General features: G+C 41.9%; 1 protein-coding gene across 1 annotated transcript in view; it reads left to right on the top strand.

The window, feature by feature from the left end:
• PREP (prolyl endopeptidase) overlaps positions 1-18590 on the top strand; it is a 112496-nt gene that overhangs the window by 2934 nt on the left and 90972 nt on the right. Inside the window, exon 2 of the mRNA XM_019734997.2 lies at positions 3192-3266. Coding sequence (XP_019590556.2) covers positions 3192-3266 — 75 coding nt within the window. The remainder of the gene's footprint in view (positions 1-3191; positions 3267-18590) is intronic.

Below are 18590 nucleotides of genomic sequence, written 5' to 3'. Positions count from 1 at the left end.
ATGGATTAATTTCCATCAGGAGGAGAAAATAATATGTGATTTGAGCCTGGAGGTTGGCCGGTTGGATAAGGTGGAAAAGACTTTCCTGGTCCTGTACTGTGTTTCCCCGAAATTAAGATCTAGCCAATCAGCTCTAATGTGCCTTTTGGAGCAAAAATTAATATTATGTTATGTTATGTTATATATTATACCTGGTCTTATATTAAAATAAGACCGGGTCTCATATTAATTTTTGCTCCAAAAGACTCATTAGAGCTGATTGTCTGGCTAGGTCTTATTTTCGGGGAAACACGGTAACTAAAATAAAGCCATAGTTATGTAGGGCTGGATGGTCATGGAATTGCATGTTTGTAGGATGGCAGGAAGGCCACTGTGACCAGAGGATCCATGGATGGATAAGCTTGGATGGGGTTTGAAAAGAAAAAAAAAAAAAAAAAGCGGGGCCAGGTTTTGTGGGCTCTGTTTGCTATGTGTATGAGTCTACACTTTATCCTGAAGGCAGCTGGTGAGTTGTTGAACCATACAAGTAAAATATTGAATAGTAACAGTGGCTTTTCAGAGCTCTATTTTTAAAGCCTCTTGGGGAAATGAGGAATGATTTGCAAACTTAAATCAGATGGGAGAATTAGTTAATGCATAAATTGAATTCAGGGGACGTGGCTGGAAGACCACCTCATTTGTAGGATATGGTTTGGTAAGAGAAAAGGGGTGGGGAGGGGAGGAGGCACTTGGCTAATGGGATTGTCTGTGGGATTGTCTTGGAGAGTTCCTTATCCTGGTTACAAATGTCCGCTTAATAACTGACTTCAATCTGGTTTAGATGGTAACGCTGGTTGTGGAAAGATGGGGCTGTTTCCTCAGTGGTAAACACCATTCAGGAGGCAGCAAGGTTAGGACACACTTGGTTCTGAGTCAGGGTCCCACTGTGCACCTGCCAGTTTACATCTGGCCCAGCTCCTTAGCAAGGGGTTCAGTCCACAGGCTTTGGGGTTCATTTGAAGTGGGTCACAGCCCTACCTTATTCGCCACCTGACTTTTGTCAGTTGCTTTAGCTCTCTCCAGCTTCCGTTTCCTCATCTGGGAAAATGAATTAGTAATAACCTCACAGTGAGAACCAAATGAGATAGTGTGGCTATAATCTATGGCACTGTACTTAACTCACCGTGATCTCTGAGTAAACAGTACGTCTCTGGCCTTTACTCTTACTAACCTGTCTGAATTGCATTCTGTAATCTGTAGAATAGAAATATCATCAACCCTCCTACAAGGTGTTTTTGTGTGTGGCACAATAGTGTGGATATCCAGTAAAAGGTTCATTGCTTTGGGTCTAGCACTTGGCAGCACCTTCACTTACTCATAAAACTAACATGGTTTCCTGTTAAACTTTCCCGCTTCCTTATGAAAAGTTAAGTCTTTGAATGTGTCTGAGTTTTAGTAATATCATAATTGAGGAACATTTTTAAGTGTCTGCCCTGTCCCCTCTGAGGAGTATTTGGGGGAAAACTGTTGGCAGAATTTTAGTCCCAGCTCTGGTCCTAAACTTGGAATGGCTCTGGGCCTGCTGCTCAGTCTTGTTCCTGCCATCACTCCTAAAAATGTTGAGTGTAAGATCCTTTACAGGATCCTTTGCCTGGTTTCTTATTGTCAGGGAAAAGAAGGTTGTTATTTTAAGCATATTTTATAACCACCTCAAGGTGTGGAAAATGTGAAAGACTTGCAGATAAGAAAGATAAGCCTTCATTCAGTAGTAACAATCAGCTAAAATTTAGTGAGGCTTTAGGCAAGGATTGAACATTGGTATTTTTCCCCCCTAAAAATCGGTAATTGTGTGAGGACTCATCAAGAGAGGTTTTAGTCTGGGTTTATGTCTCTTGTGCTTATCAGTCACTTGTTTAATGAGGACAGTTCCTGAGTGTTCCACCCTAACTGCCCATTCTTCCAGGTATGCATTTCGCCAGGTGTCCTCGCTTTCCCGACACCACATGAGGACAGATGCAGACACTTGGTGGAAAGCCTGGGGTTTTAGGCTCAGCGAGATCCTTCTCAATTGGCAGCAGCCACACTGGAACTTTGCCCAGCAGTAGAAACTGCAGGGTTTTCTTTTCCAGGGGAGTGTTTGCTTTCCTTAGGGAGTAGCCCTTACCTTCTGGTATTAGAGAACAGAGCAAAGATACAGAAGGCAAAGTCATCTTCCCAAAAACCTTCCATGAGGAGCCTTACGGGAGTGTTGGAGTTGTTAGCAGAGACTTGATTGGAAAGACATTGTCAATGTAGTTTCAGTTAACTAGATTAACCATGATGGTATGAAATGGAAAGGCTTTGCAACGATTTTTACCTTTGGAAAATGTCTTCCGGTATAATCACCTGGGGAGTGGTGAGTCCCGATTGCTCTTCCAGACTCTGGGCAGTCTGCGAGACCAGGCCCAGGAACCGGGGCTTTTCAGAAGCTCCCTGGTTGGTCTGATGATCAGACCCTATGGGAGCCTCCAAAGGCTTCCCCTCAGCCAGGCCCTGCTTACACTAAGCAATTTTATTTCTATCAGGGTAGTCTCAGTGAGGGATGCCTTTGCGCCTCCTTTTATAAACCATGAAAGAAAGCATTTCATAACCATACACAAAAAAGCTCCAGTTTAGAAATGTTCTTTCATTGCATTTAAATCAGCTTTTTCAGCAGATGTCAATTAGAATCATTGTAACTACACATTAGTAACTTGCTTTTTGGCAGATTAGACTTAAAGGCAAAACTGATCATATTCTGTGATGTAGGGAGATTTTCTAATCATTAGTAAGCTTAGGAAGAACCGGAAAAGAAGCACGTGTGTGGTGGTTCCCTCACAGACGTGCCCTTCTTGCATCCCTGCTGCATTGTGTAATTCTGTGCTGTGCCACTGACAACACATTTTCAAGTTTCTTTAGCTCAGCGGCAGGCCTTTGTTTTGTGTTGTACAGAACTGTTTCCTATTCTGACCTTTCATCTTTCTTCCCTCTCCAGCTAAAACATTTCTTTTCAGGAAGGGTAGCTGACACCTTTGAGAACCTGCCAACGCTGGTTCATGTGGTAATTTGGGCAGAGACATGGCCAGTGAGCCAATTGGGGTATTTTTCTCCCTTTCCCATTTGTCCATTACATTCAGAAAATACTAATTGGGATTAGATGCTAATTATCTAATACCACATTTTGTCTTTTGCAGGTACAGGAATATCATGGACATAAAATTTCTGACCCTTACGCTTGGCTTGAAGATCCAGACAGCGAGCAGACAAAGGTAATTGGGGCTTAAAATGAAAGATAAGGCAGCCTTAGTATCTAGCACCAAACCATAGACATTGGTAATCATGGCTTTTCCTACCTGGTATCTTCTTGTGTTTTCTGTTGTGGGATGGCGACTTTACCTGTTAGTACCACCACTTTCAAATGATTCATAGGAAAAAGATGAAAACATTTTTAGTCCCAGAGAAGATCAAGTAAGTGTTTTGAATAATTTTTATGGTTTCTGGTGACACTGACAAACCAGCTATTTGAAATGAAAATATTAGAAAGAAAAAAAAACTGATTTTTACCAAAAAAAAAATGAAACCTGAGAGAAAAAGAATTGCCTAATACATTTTTTTCCAAAGGAAAGAAAATCTTATACATTGGACAAAATCAGATCTTGAAAACTAAATGTTGGTCTTAGATTACTTACTGATTTTAATGCAACAACAATAAAACAAGAACAAAATTATAAGTAAACTAGTAAGTATCCTCTTATGTTTTATAGAAGTAAAGGTGCGGAGGGCAGAATTTCTGCTCTGTCTAAAAGCATAAAGCTTTCCTGTTCTCTTGAAGAACACGTGAGTTGAAGTCTCATTTCAGTAATGAAACTAAAGCTACGCCTAAGTGCTGTGTCTCACATTTTTTCCTCCGTGGAGTGTCCAGGACTTGCTATTTGGAACTCTTCAGTTATTATATATACTGTGTGTGGTTAATTAAATTTGCTTAGGTGAGAGAATTGTGTTTCTCCAATCCACTTCAAGTTCCTTGACTCTTATTTACATGTATAACCATATTTACATATTACTTAGTACATAAGAATATGTGTACAGTTTCTAATATGCTCACCATGCCAGAAGATTGAGCTTTTTCAGAATCCCAGATTACGGTTCCCATTTAAAAAAAAAAGTTAAATACACTCTGGGTGGTTTTTCAGGCAAGCCTCTGTCTTAGTCCCTCCTATATCTGTGGTCTCTTGCCACTGTATATACCAGTGTTGTCTGGAGAACTGAGCCCACATTTCCAAGGCAATTCTGATTTGGGAGGAAGGCACTCACTCCTGATGTGGAGCTGGCGGTGGGACTGGGATTTTCCCCTTGCCCATCCCTGCCCTCCCCAGTCTGGGGTTACAAATTCCATCAGCTTCATATCGTTGGGAAAGAGCTTAATGAGGAAAGGCATGGGGTGAGCTGTCCGTGATAATCTATGGAAGAGGAGAAAATAGAGGCAGGAAGAGGTTGCTCCCGCTCAAGTAAATCCCACACCATCTTTCTCTTCTTCCTTCGTTCCCATGCACTATATTGTCTGCTTCTTTTACACCTCCCTCACGAGTTCTTTCTAGCATTTCTTTCTTCCTTGAATATATGGTAGCAAGGGACCACAAGGTACAGGTGGAGCTAAGACATAGCTGCTCACGCATTAACTCTTACAGCTTCTTCCCTATCCTTTGTCCTTGAAGTAAGCATACCACCATTTTGAGATTTTCTAATGGTTTTTACTTCTATCTATAATCCTTCTTCTCTCTTTCCTGGATGGGAATGATCAGTATTTGGGTTTTCATTTTTCTTCCACGAAGCCTTGGGTCATAGAGGTGGATGACTAGAGATTCCCAAATGAGAAATGGGTATTTTTAGGGGCAGGTGAAGGCTCTCGCTCTGCAGGTAAAGCTAAGTGGAGCAGGGAGCAGGTGTGGAGCTGCTGCCTCACCTTGATTCTACCACAGATGACCTTGATCATCCAGCATTGGGCTGAGTTAAGATAAGGATTAAGCCTGGGAGTGGAGAATCATAGGCAGCTACATAACCTGTGATGGATGGAAATCACCAGGGAAGGGAGTGAACTTCTGTGTGTCTCTTGGAAAACTGCCCCCAGGGACTGTGTCTATGATGGTTACTTTGAGGTATGAGTACAACCTGGATATTTTCAGCCTTTGATGGTCATTTGGGTGATTCAGCAATATCAGAATGGCCCAGTTTCGGTTTTTGTGCTGATGAGCGCACGCTTTGCTGTTCCCTAATTGATAATGGCTCATCCTGTGGTTGACAAGCCATTTATTAGTAGATGAGACTTTGCTATTAATTAGTGATTTTACAGTCAACGTTTGATAGAAGCTAATGAGTATCCACTGTTATTTTTGTGGTATGCATTTATTGGATGCTTACTACTTTACTGGTAGCTTCTCACACCCTATCTCATTTAATTCTCAAACCCTAATACAGACTTTTTATTTTCTCCATCTTACAGGTAAAGAAATTACATTACTGAGTGATTAAGTAACACGTCCAGGGTCACTTAGCTAGTTAAGTGTGAGGCCAGGAGTGGAGGAAGCCAGGTAGCCCAGATGGTTTCCAAGTTCGGATTTTAAAAATAACAAGAAAAAAGACTCTGGCTGTAGTAGCTTTGGAAACATAAGCTGTAGGAATATATCTATGTCTGTGCTTGCCGTGGGACTTTGTAAGACCTCCTGTGTGGACCCTGGGCTGACCCTCCCCAGCCCCCACTCCCCCGCTAGCCTGTTCAGAAGCATACCACAGGTGTCAGAGAGCCTATGCAGCTCTGTCTTCCTCTGCATCCTCCATACACACTTTTTCACTCCTATCTAAACAGGCTTGTTATTGACAAAGGCTAGTATATCATTCGGGATCTGATGAGTTAAATTTTTGTCTCAGACTGAAAAGGTACTGTGTGTTTTTCTAATGAACACAAGAGCAACCCAGATACTTTCTACTCAAAGTTAGCTACATATACACAAAGGTGTTTTCGCCATACCTTGGTGTAAAGAGGAGACTCTTCACATAGCCTTCAAAACAAAGAAAATAGCTGCTCGTTACATTTTCAATAAAAAGTCAGGAAGTGAGGAGGAACATTAGTAGCTCTTTTACACTAAGATCTGAAATGCTATCGGTAGTTATTTGATTTAATCTAATATTTAATATGGGTTACCCAGTTCTGATAGTGCCTGGCGTTTACGGCTTTATCCTTCATAAGAGAATATCAGGCAGACTTATAACTTAGAAAATTCTCAAAAACGAGGGTGGATACCAAAATCCACGGATGCTCGAGTCCCTTCCATAAAATGGCATAGAACAGTGCATACAGCCAGTCCTCTGCATCCATGGGTTCCCAACTGGGGATTGGTACTGTTTTCGATCTGTGGTTTGTTGAATCCATAGATGTGAAACCAGACGACATGGAAGGCTGACTGTATAGTTACTGGAAAAAAAAAAAAAAATCCACCTATAAGTAGACCCATGCAATTCAAACCCCTGTTGTTCAAGGGTCAACTGGATACTCAAAATATGAGCATCGCAACATGTAATTGATATAAAATATTATTAAGGTAGTTTACATTCTTTTTCTCAAAATAAATTTTTGAAATTCTGTGTATTTTGCACTTCAGCACGTATCAATTCACACCAACCACATTTCAGATACTCAGTAGCCACCTGTGGTTAGTGGCTACTGTGCTGGACAACTAAGATGGGCCAACTTTTCTTTTGATTATAGATGTAAAGAATATAAATAAATGTTAGCAGGTTAAAGAGAGCATAATTTATCACAGGAATTGAAAAATAGTTTAATACTAATATGTTAATAGATTAAACAAGCTACATAATTATCCTGGTTAATATTATAAAGACATTAAAGTAAAACAAAAAGTAGGAATAACAATGCTTTAACAAGATGACATCTCATTCAGAATAACTTAAATACTAGGCTAGAATGTCTCTGTCACTGCTATTTCTACAGAGAGTGCCAGAAAAATGTATATACATTTTAAAAAAAAACTGTATTAAAATTGTAATACTCAATATATACCGATAACAAAAGATGACTACAGGTGTGACTTCTGCAGTTACAGGAGGTGCTCAAAGTGGTTACCATCAGTGTCCAGACACTTCTGATTACGGTGAACTACTGCTTGAGCAATGTGGACCAAAGTGTCCACTGGTATACATTTTTTTGGCACCCCCAGTAGATGTTTGCAAAGTTTTGACTAGTGCAATAAAAAAATGAACCAAAATTTGGAGAGGAGAGATAAAATTATCAATAATTGTAGATTATATGATTGTATATCTAGAAAATGTAAGGGAAACAACTGGAAACTTACTAGAATTAATGAGTTCAATAAAGTGAATATGTACAAAGTAAATATAACATCAGTAGCACTCATGTATACCATTAATAATGAAACATTAAACCTGTCTGAGCAACAGCATAATGCAAATACTTGAGAATGATGAAGAGATTTCAAGCCTACTGGGAGAGTAGTAATATCACCTCAGAAATATGGAGATCTAGAAAAGGGCCAGTTTGGGGCATTATTTATAATAGTGAAAAATAGGAAATAATCGCCATTTCCAATAGTGTCGTGTTTAAGCAGAATACGGTGAATTTGCTTGACGAAGTAGTATATGTATCTATAAAAATGTTGAGCTATACAGATTGCTTACTAACATGAAAAAGTGCTTATGGTACAACATTAAATGGGAGAAGGAGGCAGGATTGCAGTGCTCCAAATAATTACAACTGTAAGAAAATCTATATGGAAATACAAACTAAAGAACAAAAAGTTAAAGGGAAAGCTCTGGGTTCAAAGCACTTTATGAGATATCTACTAACTACAATTTACTCTTGTAGTGTCTGAACTGTAGTGAGATCTCACTGGTGTAAAGTGGGAAGGCTTTAGCATGAGGTGCCAGAGAGGGAGTTTTGCAGTCGTTAAAAAACGATCTGGAGACTAGATGGGCAGGACCCGGCAGTTGGCCCACACTTCCCACTCAGCAGGCATTTCCAGCTTGTCCTTTGGGGATTGCAGGAAGTGTGTGGAGTCTTGGTGCACCTCAGCATTCTCACCCTGAGGTAATTCCAGCCTCCAGTCTAATAACAAGACTCTACCCCCCACGCCCGTTCCCATGATATTAATATGCACATGGTTGACCTCCTAATCTTTAACTTCCTATATTTCCCTCTCGTTTCCTGTGGGAGACAAACAAGTGAACGCCAAACAGCGCACTCTCCCTTAGCTCTTTGCAACTTCTTTGTTCCCCTCTGTCATTCTCCAGGTGCCTTCAGGTATGCCCTGTTCAGATCTTATTTATGAGATCTCATCCAGGGCCGTCTCCCTGTCTTCCTCTGCCTGTCCACAAGCCGCTCTGCATACCCCTTGATGTAGCTGGAACCCCCACGCCCTTTCTTTTATCACCTCTCCCAGTAACATCTCCCATCAGTATAAGCAGTTCTCTTCATGATCAGCACTGGCCCAATGGCCAAATCCAGAGACTTTAAAATCGTCCTGTGTTCTTCACTGCACAGATGGACCACAATTCCAGGGGAAGTGTAGAGCCTTGTGTAACTGGCAAGAGGACTGCTCTGCCGGCTCTCAGGCCCTGGGAGTTTACTTACATCGCTTTCATCGCTGAGACAGCAGTGTCACTGGCGGGTGACTGTGGGACTACTACATGAGTCTTTTTCCTGGCCTCTCTGCCTGTTGTGCAGTCAGTCCACACTGCACCATTTGCTGTCTCTCCTTCCTGATGGTACCGTGTTTCCCTGAAAATAAGACCTAGCTGGACCATCAGCTCTGATGCGTCTTTTGCAGCAAAAATTAATATAAGACCTGGTATTATATTTTATATTATATTATATTATGTTATGTTTTATATTATATTATATTACATTACATTACACTACATTATATAAGACCCAGGCTTATTTTACTATAAGACCGGGTCTTATATTAATTTTTGCTCCAAAAGACACGTTAGAGCTGATTGTTCGGCTAGGTCTTATTTTTGGGGAAACACAGGTAATAAATTCTCTTTATATTACAGGGTTTGGTTTTGAAGGCCCATGGTCCAAATACAAACAATGTGTTTATAACCTCTTGAGGAATCTCACCATCGTACCTGTCTTATTAGGACTTCAACCTCGTAGTTGAATATTGCAGCCCTTGTTACTGAATTACTGAAGGGGAGATACAATAGAGAAAGGAAAAAATTACACTTTTCAGGGGCTAGCTGCCCTAATTGTAACTAATTCTTAAGTCTGGCTTTCATAGAAACTCTGTCCTGGGTCTTTGGTACATGAAGTAACTGAATGGAGACTATCAGCTGCATCTATGGAATGACTAATTTTGTTTTTCTTCCTGAGAACTGCCCTGGCAAAATGAGAGTAACAACAGCTCCATTTCCTTTGTGGAATCATGAGAGAAATACTCTAATAGGAATCAGCAAAAACCAAAACATTTGTTTTTGTTTGTGTTCATTCCTTCTAAAAGAATAAAATTACTATTTGTTTCACAGAGGATCAAAGGAATATGCAACATAGGTTTTCTTTTTTAGGACATTATTTGCTCTCCCTTTCCATGTTCCGATTGGCTGAATAGTTAGGGTAGTATATCAGACGTGCCGATAAGGGAATAGAAAAGGAGAGAGAACAGAAGTCCTTCAGCCTTGCAGGGTAGGAAACCTAGAAATGTCACCTTTCTCTTCCCCTGCTTCCTTCCTTGGCGGGAAAGATTTAAACCCTAAAGGCCTTCTGATCATCTCCACTATTTTAGGTAGTCTAGGATTTCTGTGGAGGTATTTTCATGTCACAGGTCAGTGGAGAACAGAATTTAGGGAGGTCAACACCTGCTTTTCGGTATCATTCCTGTCTACCCTGAAATCTGCTTTTATGTTTGTTTGCTTGCTTTTGTTTTTGTTCTTTAAGGTTAACCCTAAAAGTGGGTAGCCTGGGGAGTTCCTACTCTGTTCTGGTACCGATGTGGCCGAGTTCTCCCTGCACAGTGGACTTGGCCTAGCATAGAACACAGCCAGCGTGTGGAAGAGCTAGCGGGGGGCTAGGTGAGCAGGCATTCATTTGTCCAGTTGCATTTCCCATCAGGCCACCACACTGTCAGGCTGCAGGGCTAATAAGAGGAAACTTGCTCCCAGGACTTCCAGTACCATGAAGGTCTGGTTTAATGTCTCTAAGCCAAAAGACAGCAGGTAAAGCTTTACTGTGGTCCTAAGAATACATTAATTAAAAGGATGAAAGACTGGTTTTTGTTTATGGGGTGCTTTGAAGGAGATAGTTCCTTCATCCTGTGACTTGCAGACATTTGTGCTGTTTCTTCTGTTGAAAGGCAGGGAGGAGGAGTAGAGTATTTGCCAGATGGAGCTAGAAGGCAAAACACACGGATCGTAGTGCTTGGTCTTCCATTTTCTTGTTTTGTGAGCATAGCAAGCTAGTCAAGAGCCACGTCTTGACTAGATTCATCCCCAGATTCATTTTCTTCACCTATAAAATGAATATAATCATACTGAATTCATCTAGATCCAGAGTTTTACTGGCACCCAACTGAGAAAATGCATGTAAAAATTCATTTTCCATACACAACAGAGGTCTGTACAAACAGTGCAGCTTGGGCAGAACCGCTTGAATGGATTGGGATATAGCCGTTCAGACTCTATTCCTCCAATTGCTTTGTCAGAATGTTGAACTTTAAAGACTCTTCTTCTCATTTCATCCATGAAACCAAGCAGGAGTTTCCTTTTGAGTTCTAGGATTTTTAGGAAAAAACTTATGTTCTGAGCATTGATTTTTTTTTTTTAATGGAACTATGATTTCTAAGTGTCGTTTCATTGTTCTCAAGCGTGATGCTTAAACTAGGCAGAAGAGTACCTTGAAGCTATTTGGTAGCATTCCTTTTAATTGGTATCTTCTGATCTGCAAAGGTGGCCTTTGAAACTTCCTGCCACCTATTCATTAATGTTTCATGTAAGGACCTGGATTGAAAATTGCTACTGTCATCCCTTCCCTAGTGGAAACGGGAAGTGCTTTAGGTAAATATATTACCGCATCGTATCTCAATCTCCAAGACTTCTCAGGTCTTAAATGTCTCACCACCTCCTATAGAAATGTTTAGCTTTATTGTAGTTTATAAACAGACTTCTCATAAACCCATAGTTGAAATACGTATTTAAGGAACAGCTTCCTTTTGATCTGTGCGTGGGATAGTCATCAAAAGTATGAGGAAGTTACTGGTACTGGGCCATCTAAGCACTGCATTCTTTTTTCTTTTTCTATCTCCTTTTCTTGCCTTTTGCAACAAGGTTTTCGATGCAAGCAGTAGAAATTGATTCTGGCTAAGTTAGGTACATAGGGAATTTATGGCAAGGATATGAGGCCAGCTCCTGGGAGGGACAAAGGGCCAGGCTCGGAGCAGACAGGAACCAGGTAGTTCTAGGGCTCGATGGCAGGAACTTCCACCTTTTACTCAGCACTGCTAATGGTATCGGTGATCTCTAGCCATTCAACCCTCTGTTACTTATTCAAGTGACTGCATCCCAGGAGAGGGAGTTTTGATTGGCCTAGCACCAGACGAGTGCTCATGCCTGGGCTGTACTGCCAGCAATAAGAAAAGATTGGGTGGAAGCTCCAAGGACCCTCGCTGGCTTCTGTAGCAGTGGGATGACTACTGCAGTTGCCGTCCCGCTAAGAAAGGAGGACACTGGGGAAGGAGAATGGATGGCACAGGTCCACTGGTTTCATTCTCTTTTTCCTTCTCCACATGTGCTCATCCTTACCTTTTCTTCCCTGTCCTAAGTTTACCTGTGTGTCCACTGTGCCAAGAATTAGGTTAAATGGGGGGGGGGGGTCGGGAGGGCAGCGCAGGAAGGAAGGGAGACACTGGCATAAGCAAGAGATGTGTCCCACGCTGATATAGGATTACATTCTAGCCGAGGAGGACCAGTGATTGGAGACAGACAAGCCCCTTAACCATTGAGTTGTTGAGTTGCTACAGGTCAGTGCTGAAAGATGGTTGAGCCACGTCTTGACTAGAAACTAGGTATCTAGTCATGTTTGTTCACCATCAGAGAAAGCTCTATTTTAGAAAAGTGGACCCTAAACCATTGATGAAATGCTTGAAGTGCTTGTGTACATTTAACACTGATATTTTCCCTGTAGGCAGTGACTCTGCTTTGGTTTCAATCATCTGCAATTTCTCTAGGGGAAATGCTGAAATCCAATAGGGTACCTTTGGGAAAGCAGTGGTTCAAGACTAACAACTAAAGAACTAAGATAAAGCTGACATCTCCCAGGCTCTTTGTTTTTCCTGTTTCTCCCCCATACTCATTCTGCCATGTCCTGGGGAGAAAGCACTCCGTTGTAAAAATCACCTAGGCACTTGTTAAAAATTCGCTAGCTCTACTTCTGGAGCATCTGATTTCAGTAGAAATCTCTGTTTCCCAAGCCACCTCATTAGGTAATTCTTAAGATCCAGAAAGCTTGGGAACATGGCCTAGAAAATGCCTAGTTAGACATGATTAGAGCAGGATAATGACACCTTTGATTATTACGGGGGCCACTTTCAAGGAGCTGAGGTTTAGTAGGTGCCTCACTGTTATTTATAGCATCTTCATAAATTAAAGGGACAGTGTAGTTCTAATTTTTCTCACTGGGGGAAACCAAGACGTGTCATAATAAATAATTCTGGGACTCTTCTATAACATTATATGGTGCTCTGACCATTTGAATCAGCTCTCTGTTTAATCATACGCATGAGTCTTGGAACTCCAGTTCTGCCTCCAAAAAAATCTCCTAACTTTCTCCTTGTTTTTATCCCCGCTGACGTTGCCCTCATTTAAACATGCATTGCCACTGAGCTAGATATTAGTAGCTTCCTAAGTTGTCTCCCTACTTCCAGAATTGTCTTTCCACCCGTTGTCCCCCAGCAACTAATGAGAACCCTTTAGAGAACTTGGAACCTGTTGATTCATGGGAAGGCAATAGTGTATAGTCATTAAATGAGCAGCTTTACAGGTAGAAAGACAGGTTTGAATCTTAGCTTGACAATTTTATTAGATGTGTGACATTGGTCATGTTTTTTAATCTCTCTAGGCTTCAATTTTATGATTTATAATTTGGAGAAAACTACTGTGCTTGGTTGTGGTGGAAATTAAGTGGTAGTGTTTTTGAACCATGTAGCACAATGGCAGACGCACGTAAGTGCTTACTGCATGCTTGCCACTGCATTTATTATTGAACAGTTCAAATAGCATGGAAATGTTCTGCTTAATAATTGAAAGACCTCGTTTCTAAAGCTAGCTGGGAAAAATCCTTTTATTGCACTTTTGGGCTCTTTTCCTCTACTTTCATGCTTATTGCTCTGTTCAGATCTTCTTTCTTTGTGGATCAATTTGAGTTATTTGTATTTCCTAGAAAATGGTGTCTATCACTGGGATTTTTAAAATTTACTAGCATGGAGTTATGTGTAGTATTTCTGAAGTACAAGAAACTTTACTCTCCCTGTCTGTGGCTATATTTCTTCATCGTTTCTAATGTTGAGTATCTGTCACTCTTCTCCCCTTTTCTGATTAGGTTAGCCAGAGCTTTGGTTGAGTGTTTTTTTCCTTCTTTTTTAAAAAAGCAGCAGTTCTAGGGCTTACACTCTTTTAATTTTCTAGTTCTTTAATTTCTTTGTATTTTCTTGCTGTAAAACTTTTTGATTGGAACATTTAGTTTAATTTCACTGTTTCTCGTCTACTGATAAAACACCTTCCGTGTGAATACCTTTTTCCGGCTACTCCCGCCAGCCTTTGGGCAAACTTCTCGTCGAGTCCTCCTCTCCCAGCTGCTCATGTTCAGCCAGCCTCACCTTGCTTAGCCAACTGCAGGACTCCGAGAAGCGCTGTGTTAGTCAGGACTTTTGATGAGCGGTGCCTGAAACCCAGCTCACAGAGCTCACGTAAAAGCTGAGTGGCTCACATAAATGGATCACAGCCTGATCCAGGAGTAGACGTGACACTTCTGGAAACCTGTCTCTCTTTGTCTCTTAGGTCATCTGCTTTTCTCTGATTGTGTTATTTTCCAGCAGCTTCTCCGGTGTGGTAGGGAAAGAGGGGCCTTGTCTCTTTAGGTTTCACACAGTCGTTGTAGCCCCAAATCTCATAAAAGGACGTACGTAACTTCTATCTTCTAATGTGCATCTCTGTCCCTGAAAAAGGATTCTGGTTGCCTGGGTTTATGACTCTTTTATGGACTGTTGTCTGTAGATAAGAATTGATGGAAAGACTCTGCTTCTGAAAATGAACAGAGTGTGTACTTATATAAAAAGTGTGGAAACGATTTAGCATTGTTAGAATATAGACAGAAGTTATGCTATCAGGAACATTATCTAGACAGATTGTGGTACAAGTTACCAGTACACAGAGATGGTAAAATTTGACCCAGAGAGAGGGTAAACCCCAAATTTCCTGAAGGCATAACTGTCACTTTTCCATACCCGGCCCTTTTAGCTGGATACGGAGCACCTTCCGTGGGCCAGTGTACCTTGTCCATCACAGTGAGGTCACAGGCCTTCGGTGTGTCGCACATCCAGGCACCAACACTGGCCCCCGAGCCTGTCCAGCTACACGTCTGAATTCAGTGCTGCGGATGCCCATGGGTATGGGAGTCATGGTAACAAGGCTTTAGACCAGCCACACGCCTCCCCTGCGTGGATGTCCTGACTGGCTGTGGGTCAATCCCAGGTCTAGGGTATGGGTGCTCTGATGGCCAGAGGAGGTCACATCCCCCTGTCTGTCAGTGGGACTTCCCACTGACAGATGTCAACTCCAAATGTTTCTACTACATTCCCTGAACTTTATTTGTTAGTGAGCCTTCCTTATTTTCTAAATATTTTTGTTGTAATTTGGATTCCCTCATTGATACAAGAATTATTTGAATTATTTAAGAGAGGATGTTTATGTGTCTAACTGCTTCATGACTGGGTTCTTAGTTAGGTGTGGATTTGAGGTGCATAGCACCTCTGTCCTTGCCAAGAGTGTGTGCACGGAAGAACAGAGGCAGATGGGGTTAACTTGCAGCTTTGAATGAGCTCCCTGGTTCTGGTTAGATTTGAGAACAAGGCTTGACTCTCAGGTCAAAATGAGGATTTCAGCTTCCTTCCCCCTGATTGCCAGTGACTAGTCCCAGTGAGGGAACTGATTTGCCCATATGGGGACAGGTGAGGACGTGAAAAGAGACCTGGCAGGGCTTGTGGAAGGCCTCACCTGGTCTGTCAGTCATGGAAGCTCACCAGGAGCCTTACTTACCTGAGAGCAGACGGTCTCTGAGAAAAAGAAATGGATCCACTCTGGAATTTTAATGTTAAAAGACAAGCCCTCGCCAATTGAATTTGGTATTTCTCCTCCCCCAGAATGAGTCGAGGGTTTGTGGGGCCGGGATGACAAAGGCACCTCACTTAGTTGAGATGAATGGTATTGTGGTCACAGTGCTTCTTGGGCTCGGGTTTCCTTTGTTGTCTGATGTACTGCAAATTTTATCAATATTCAGTGACTACTGAAAACTAAGGCACACTCTTTTTCTTTTTTTCTTTTTTAGTATAGATTCCTCATATTAGTCTTGTAAAAGTACATGATTTCATTCCTTTATAGTGTCAATTTCTAGACATGTTTCCTAAAGCAGCTGCATCTAATTTTCTGTTTGGCATGACTTGCCTCCAGTTTTCCATGTGACGGTCCCACCCTCCTGGCCCTGGGTCCTGCAGCCTCAGTGATGAACTTTGCCACCTCATGGCTTCTTTTTTAACGGGGTTATCCCTGCTGTTGGGGAGTCTTTACCAGATTCTGCTGAACTTCCAGCCGTGAGGCGATCCAAGTATGCTTCCTCCTTTGGCCACCAGCATGCGCTCAGCCTTCCCATGGGGCGGGAATCCTGGTTTTCTGCCAGGCCATGCTGTGCTACCAACCACTTACTTTCTTCAGAAGCCTCTGATTGTTGCTTTAATAAGGTTGTCGTACACACACACACATGTGTGTGTGTGTGTGTGTGTGTGTGTGTGTGTGTGTGCAGCAGAAACTCCTCAGTTTGTGGGATACAGATTGCACCATCCCTAGTTTTCATTGGTATTTGGGACAAGTGGAGGTTGATACCCATGCTCGAGTCAGTCCTCTGCTGGGAATTCCCTCTGGTTTTCCTGACTGACTACATGCCCACTCCCCCCAACCCCCTGCCCATCCTGTCCTATCCTGGAAATAGGTTCCCCATTCATTGGTTTTCCTGTAGCAGTTACCTTTATCCCTAATTCATCTTTTTAATCTCATGTTATATAATCCTGCTGTTTTGTGTGTAAATGTGTGTGTATATATGTACACACATATATGTACATTATATATATTTAATGAGTAACTGAATCATTTTTATTCATATATGTAAGAATTATAAAATGACTTGAGGTATTTTGTGGATTAAAATACAGTACATGTGAGGACAACTTGAAAAAAATTCTTCCTGAAGACAGTAGAGGTAAAGGAATCCCCAGCTTCCAAACTGAGTGACTCTCTGTCAGGCAGCTTTGCTTTTTTTTTTAATGGTAATAAGTAAATGAAATTAATGTGAGATCTGCTGTCCTCAAGTTTTTGTGTGCAATACAGTATTGCTCACTGTAGGAACAGTGTTGTGCAGCAGAGCTCTAGAATTGAACCAGCTTGCATACCTAACCCTGTGCTTTGCCTCGAAGCTTTCTCATAGTCAAGGCAAAATGAGAATGAGATATGAACAGGATTTCTTTGCCTTGAGCACTTAATTCTTAGGAAAATGTGTTCAGATTCATCCCTGGCTATAAAATCTACACTTTTGAGCCTCTCTAGAGGCTCAGCTGCAGGTGTTGTTAATGCGCTCTCAGGTTGCAGTTGTTTTAATAGTATCCTGGAGTGTGACTTTGGATGCTGAAACTCCTAAGGAACAAAGAGGGTTTTAATTCTCTTCACCCTGCTTCTTTATCATCGTGTAATTCCCCCAGTTCTTGTTTTCCTTTACGCTATACCTTCCCTCCTCTTCCCCCAAATTTGTTCTAATATTTAGACCAAGAAACCAGACTATTAAATCCATAAATGACCAAAAAGGTATTTCCCTGGTTAAAATACCAGAAATATTATTGGCATTCCCGGTACCCTAAATTTCACAAAGCCCCTTTACAGACAATTTCCTACCACCTTCATGAAAAGGATTTGCTCAAGTTATGAAGGTGTATGTTATGAAAGAACTTGAGACTTTAAGGAATTTGAACACTGTTTGGCTTTGTGTCTAGATGTTTGACTTGGACGGGTACAGTCTTTAAATACTGCTCTCTTGAAAGTAGACTAATATTTGTGGGTGGGAGGTGACAAAATTGGATGCAATAATCCTAGAATTATTTAGTAACATTGCTATGCCTGGCATAACAGTTTTATGAACATTTTAAATGAGAAAAACCAATGTGTCTGCTTTAGCCTGAGATGGATTCTGTTGCAACAGTTGTGATTTGTACCATGAGGCATCTAAAAGAAGAAAAGCAGAATAGAGAAACAATCAAAGAACACAGTTCTACTTTCCCAAGGAAAACTAACTGAGCAATCTACGACTCTTGGACCCACCATGGTCCTCCTAGAGCCAGGATATCCTACAGCCAGGATAAGGCCTACATGCAGCCTCGCTCAAACACAAATCAGGAGTGGGGAAATGAAGTCTGCAGGGTGCTCCCCTCAGAGGAACCCCCCGAATGGAAGTGGAGGGGCCAGCCTAGATCCTGAACATACTGGGGTCTCAGAGTGGGAGCCCTAAGTAGCTAGAATGTTCTAGTGAGGCCCTTCTGGGAAATAGCCATCAAACTTACACATTAACATGTGCTGTGCCCATTTTCTCTGTCCCCTCTCCCATTATAATGGCCATTGCCGCTCCTTTTACAGACCAGCCATTTCACGTGGCCTCTTCTCTCACCAGACCACTGCCCCAGCTTCCTGACTGCTTCCCTGTTTTCACTCTTGTTCCCCTATAGTCTGTTCTTCGCCCACAGCAATCCAGATTATGTAACTGTCTCCTTACCTAATCATAGCTCGTTTGCACTTAGAATGACGATTCAAACTTCTATCTGCCCTCCAGGTTTCTCTGACCTGGCTCCTGCCTGGGTCTCTGCTCTCTCTCTCTCATTCCTTCCCAGCCTCATGACTTACTCTGCTTCATGCCGCTGAGCTCCTGCCCCAGGGCCTTGTACTTGGCGTTTCCTAGGCCTGGAACCCTCTTCTCTTCTTTGCATGGCTGTTCCCTCTCACTTATCAGACCTCAATTCAACACCTCCTCAGAAGCACCAACTCGGCCACCCTCCCTGAAGTGGGTGCCCTCCATCTCAGTGCTTCCTGGGATCTGTGAGGAGTAACTGGTTTTTAAACTTCCAAGCCATCACAGATTGATATTTTTGTAAAATATAACAAAGACGTCTCCGCAGCGTCAGATTACTTACTTATAGCACGGCCTCTTAGTCTCTACTCGTCTCACCCCGGGCTGGCAGCAAGTAGTTCAGAGCCAATAC

The sequence above is a fragment of the Rhinolophus sinicus genome, linkage group LG05 (genome assembly GCF_036562045.2).
Source record: "Rhinolophus sinicus isolate RSC01 linkage group LG05, ASM3656204v1, whole genome shotgun sequence".
NCBI lineage: Eukaryota > Metazoa > Chordata > Mammalia > Chiroptera > Rhinolophidae > Rhinolophus > Rhinolophus sinicus.
The sequence above is the reverse complement of the archived record's forward strand: the minus strand, read 5'-3'. Positions and strand labels throughout refer to the sequence as shown.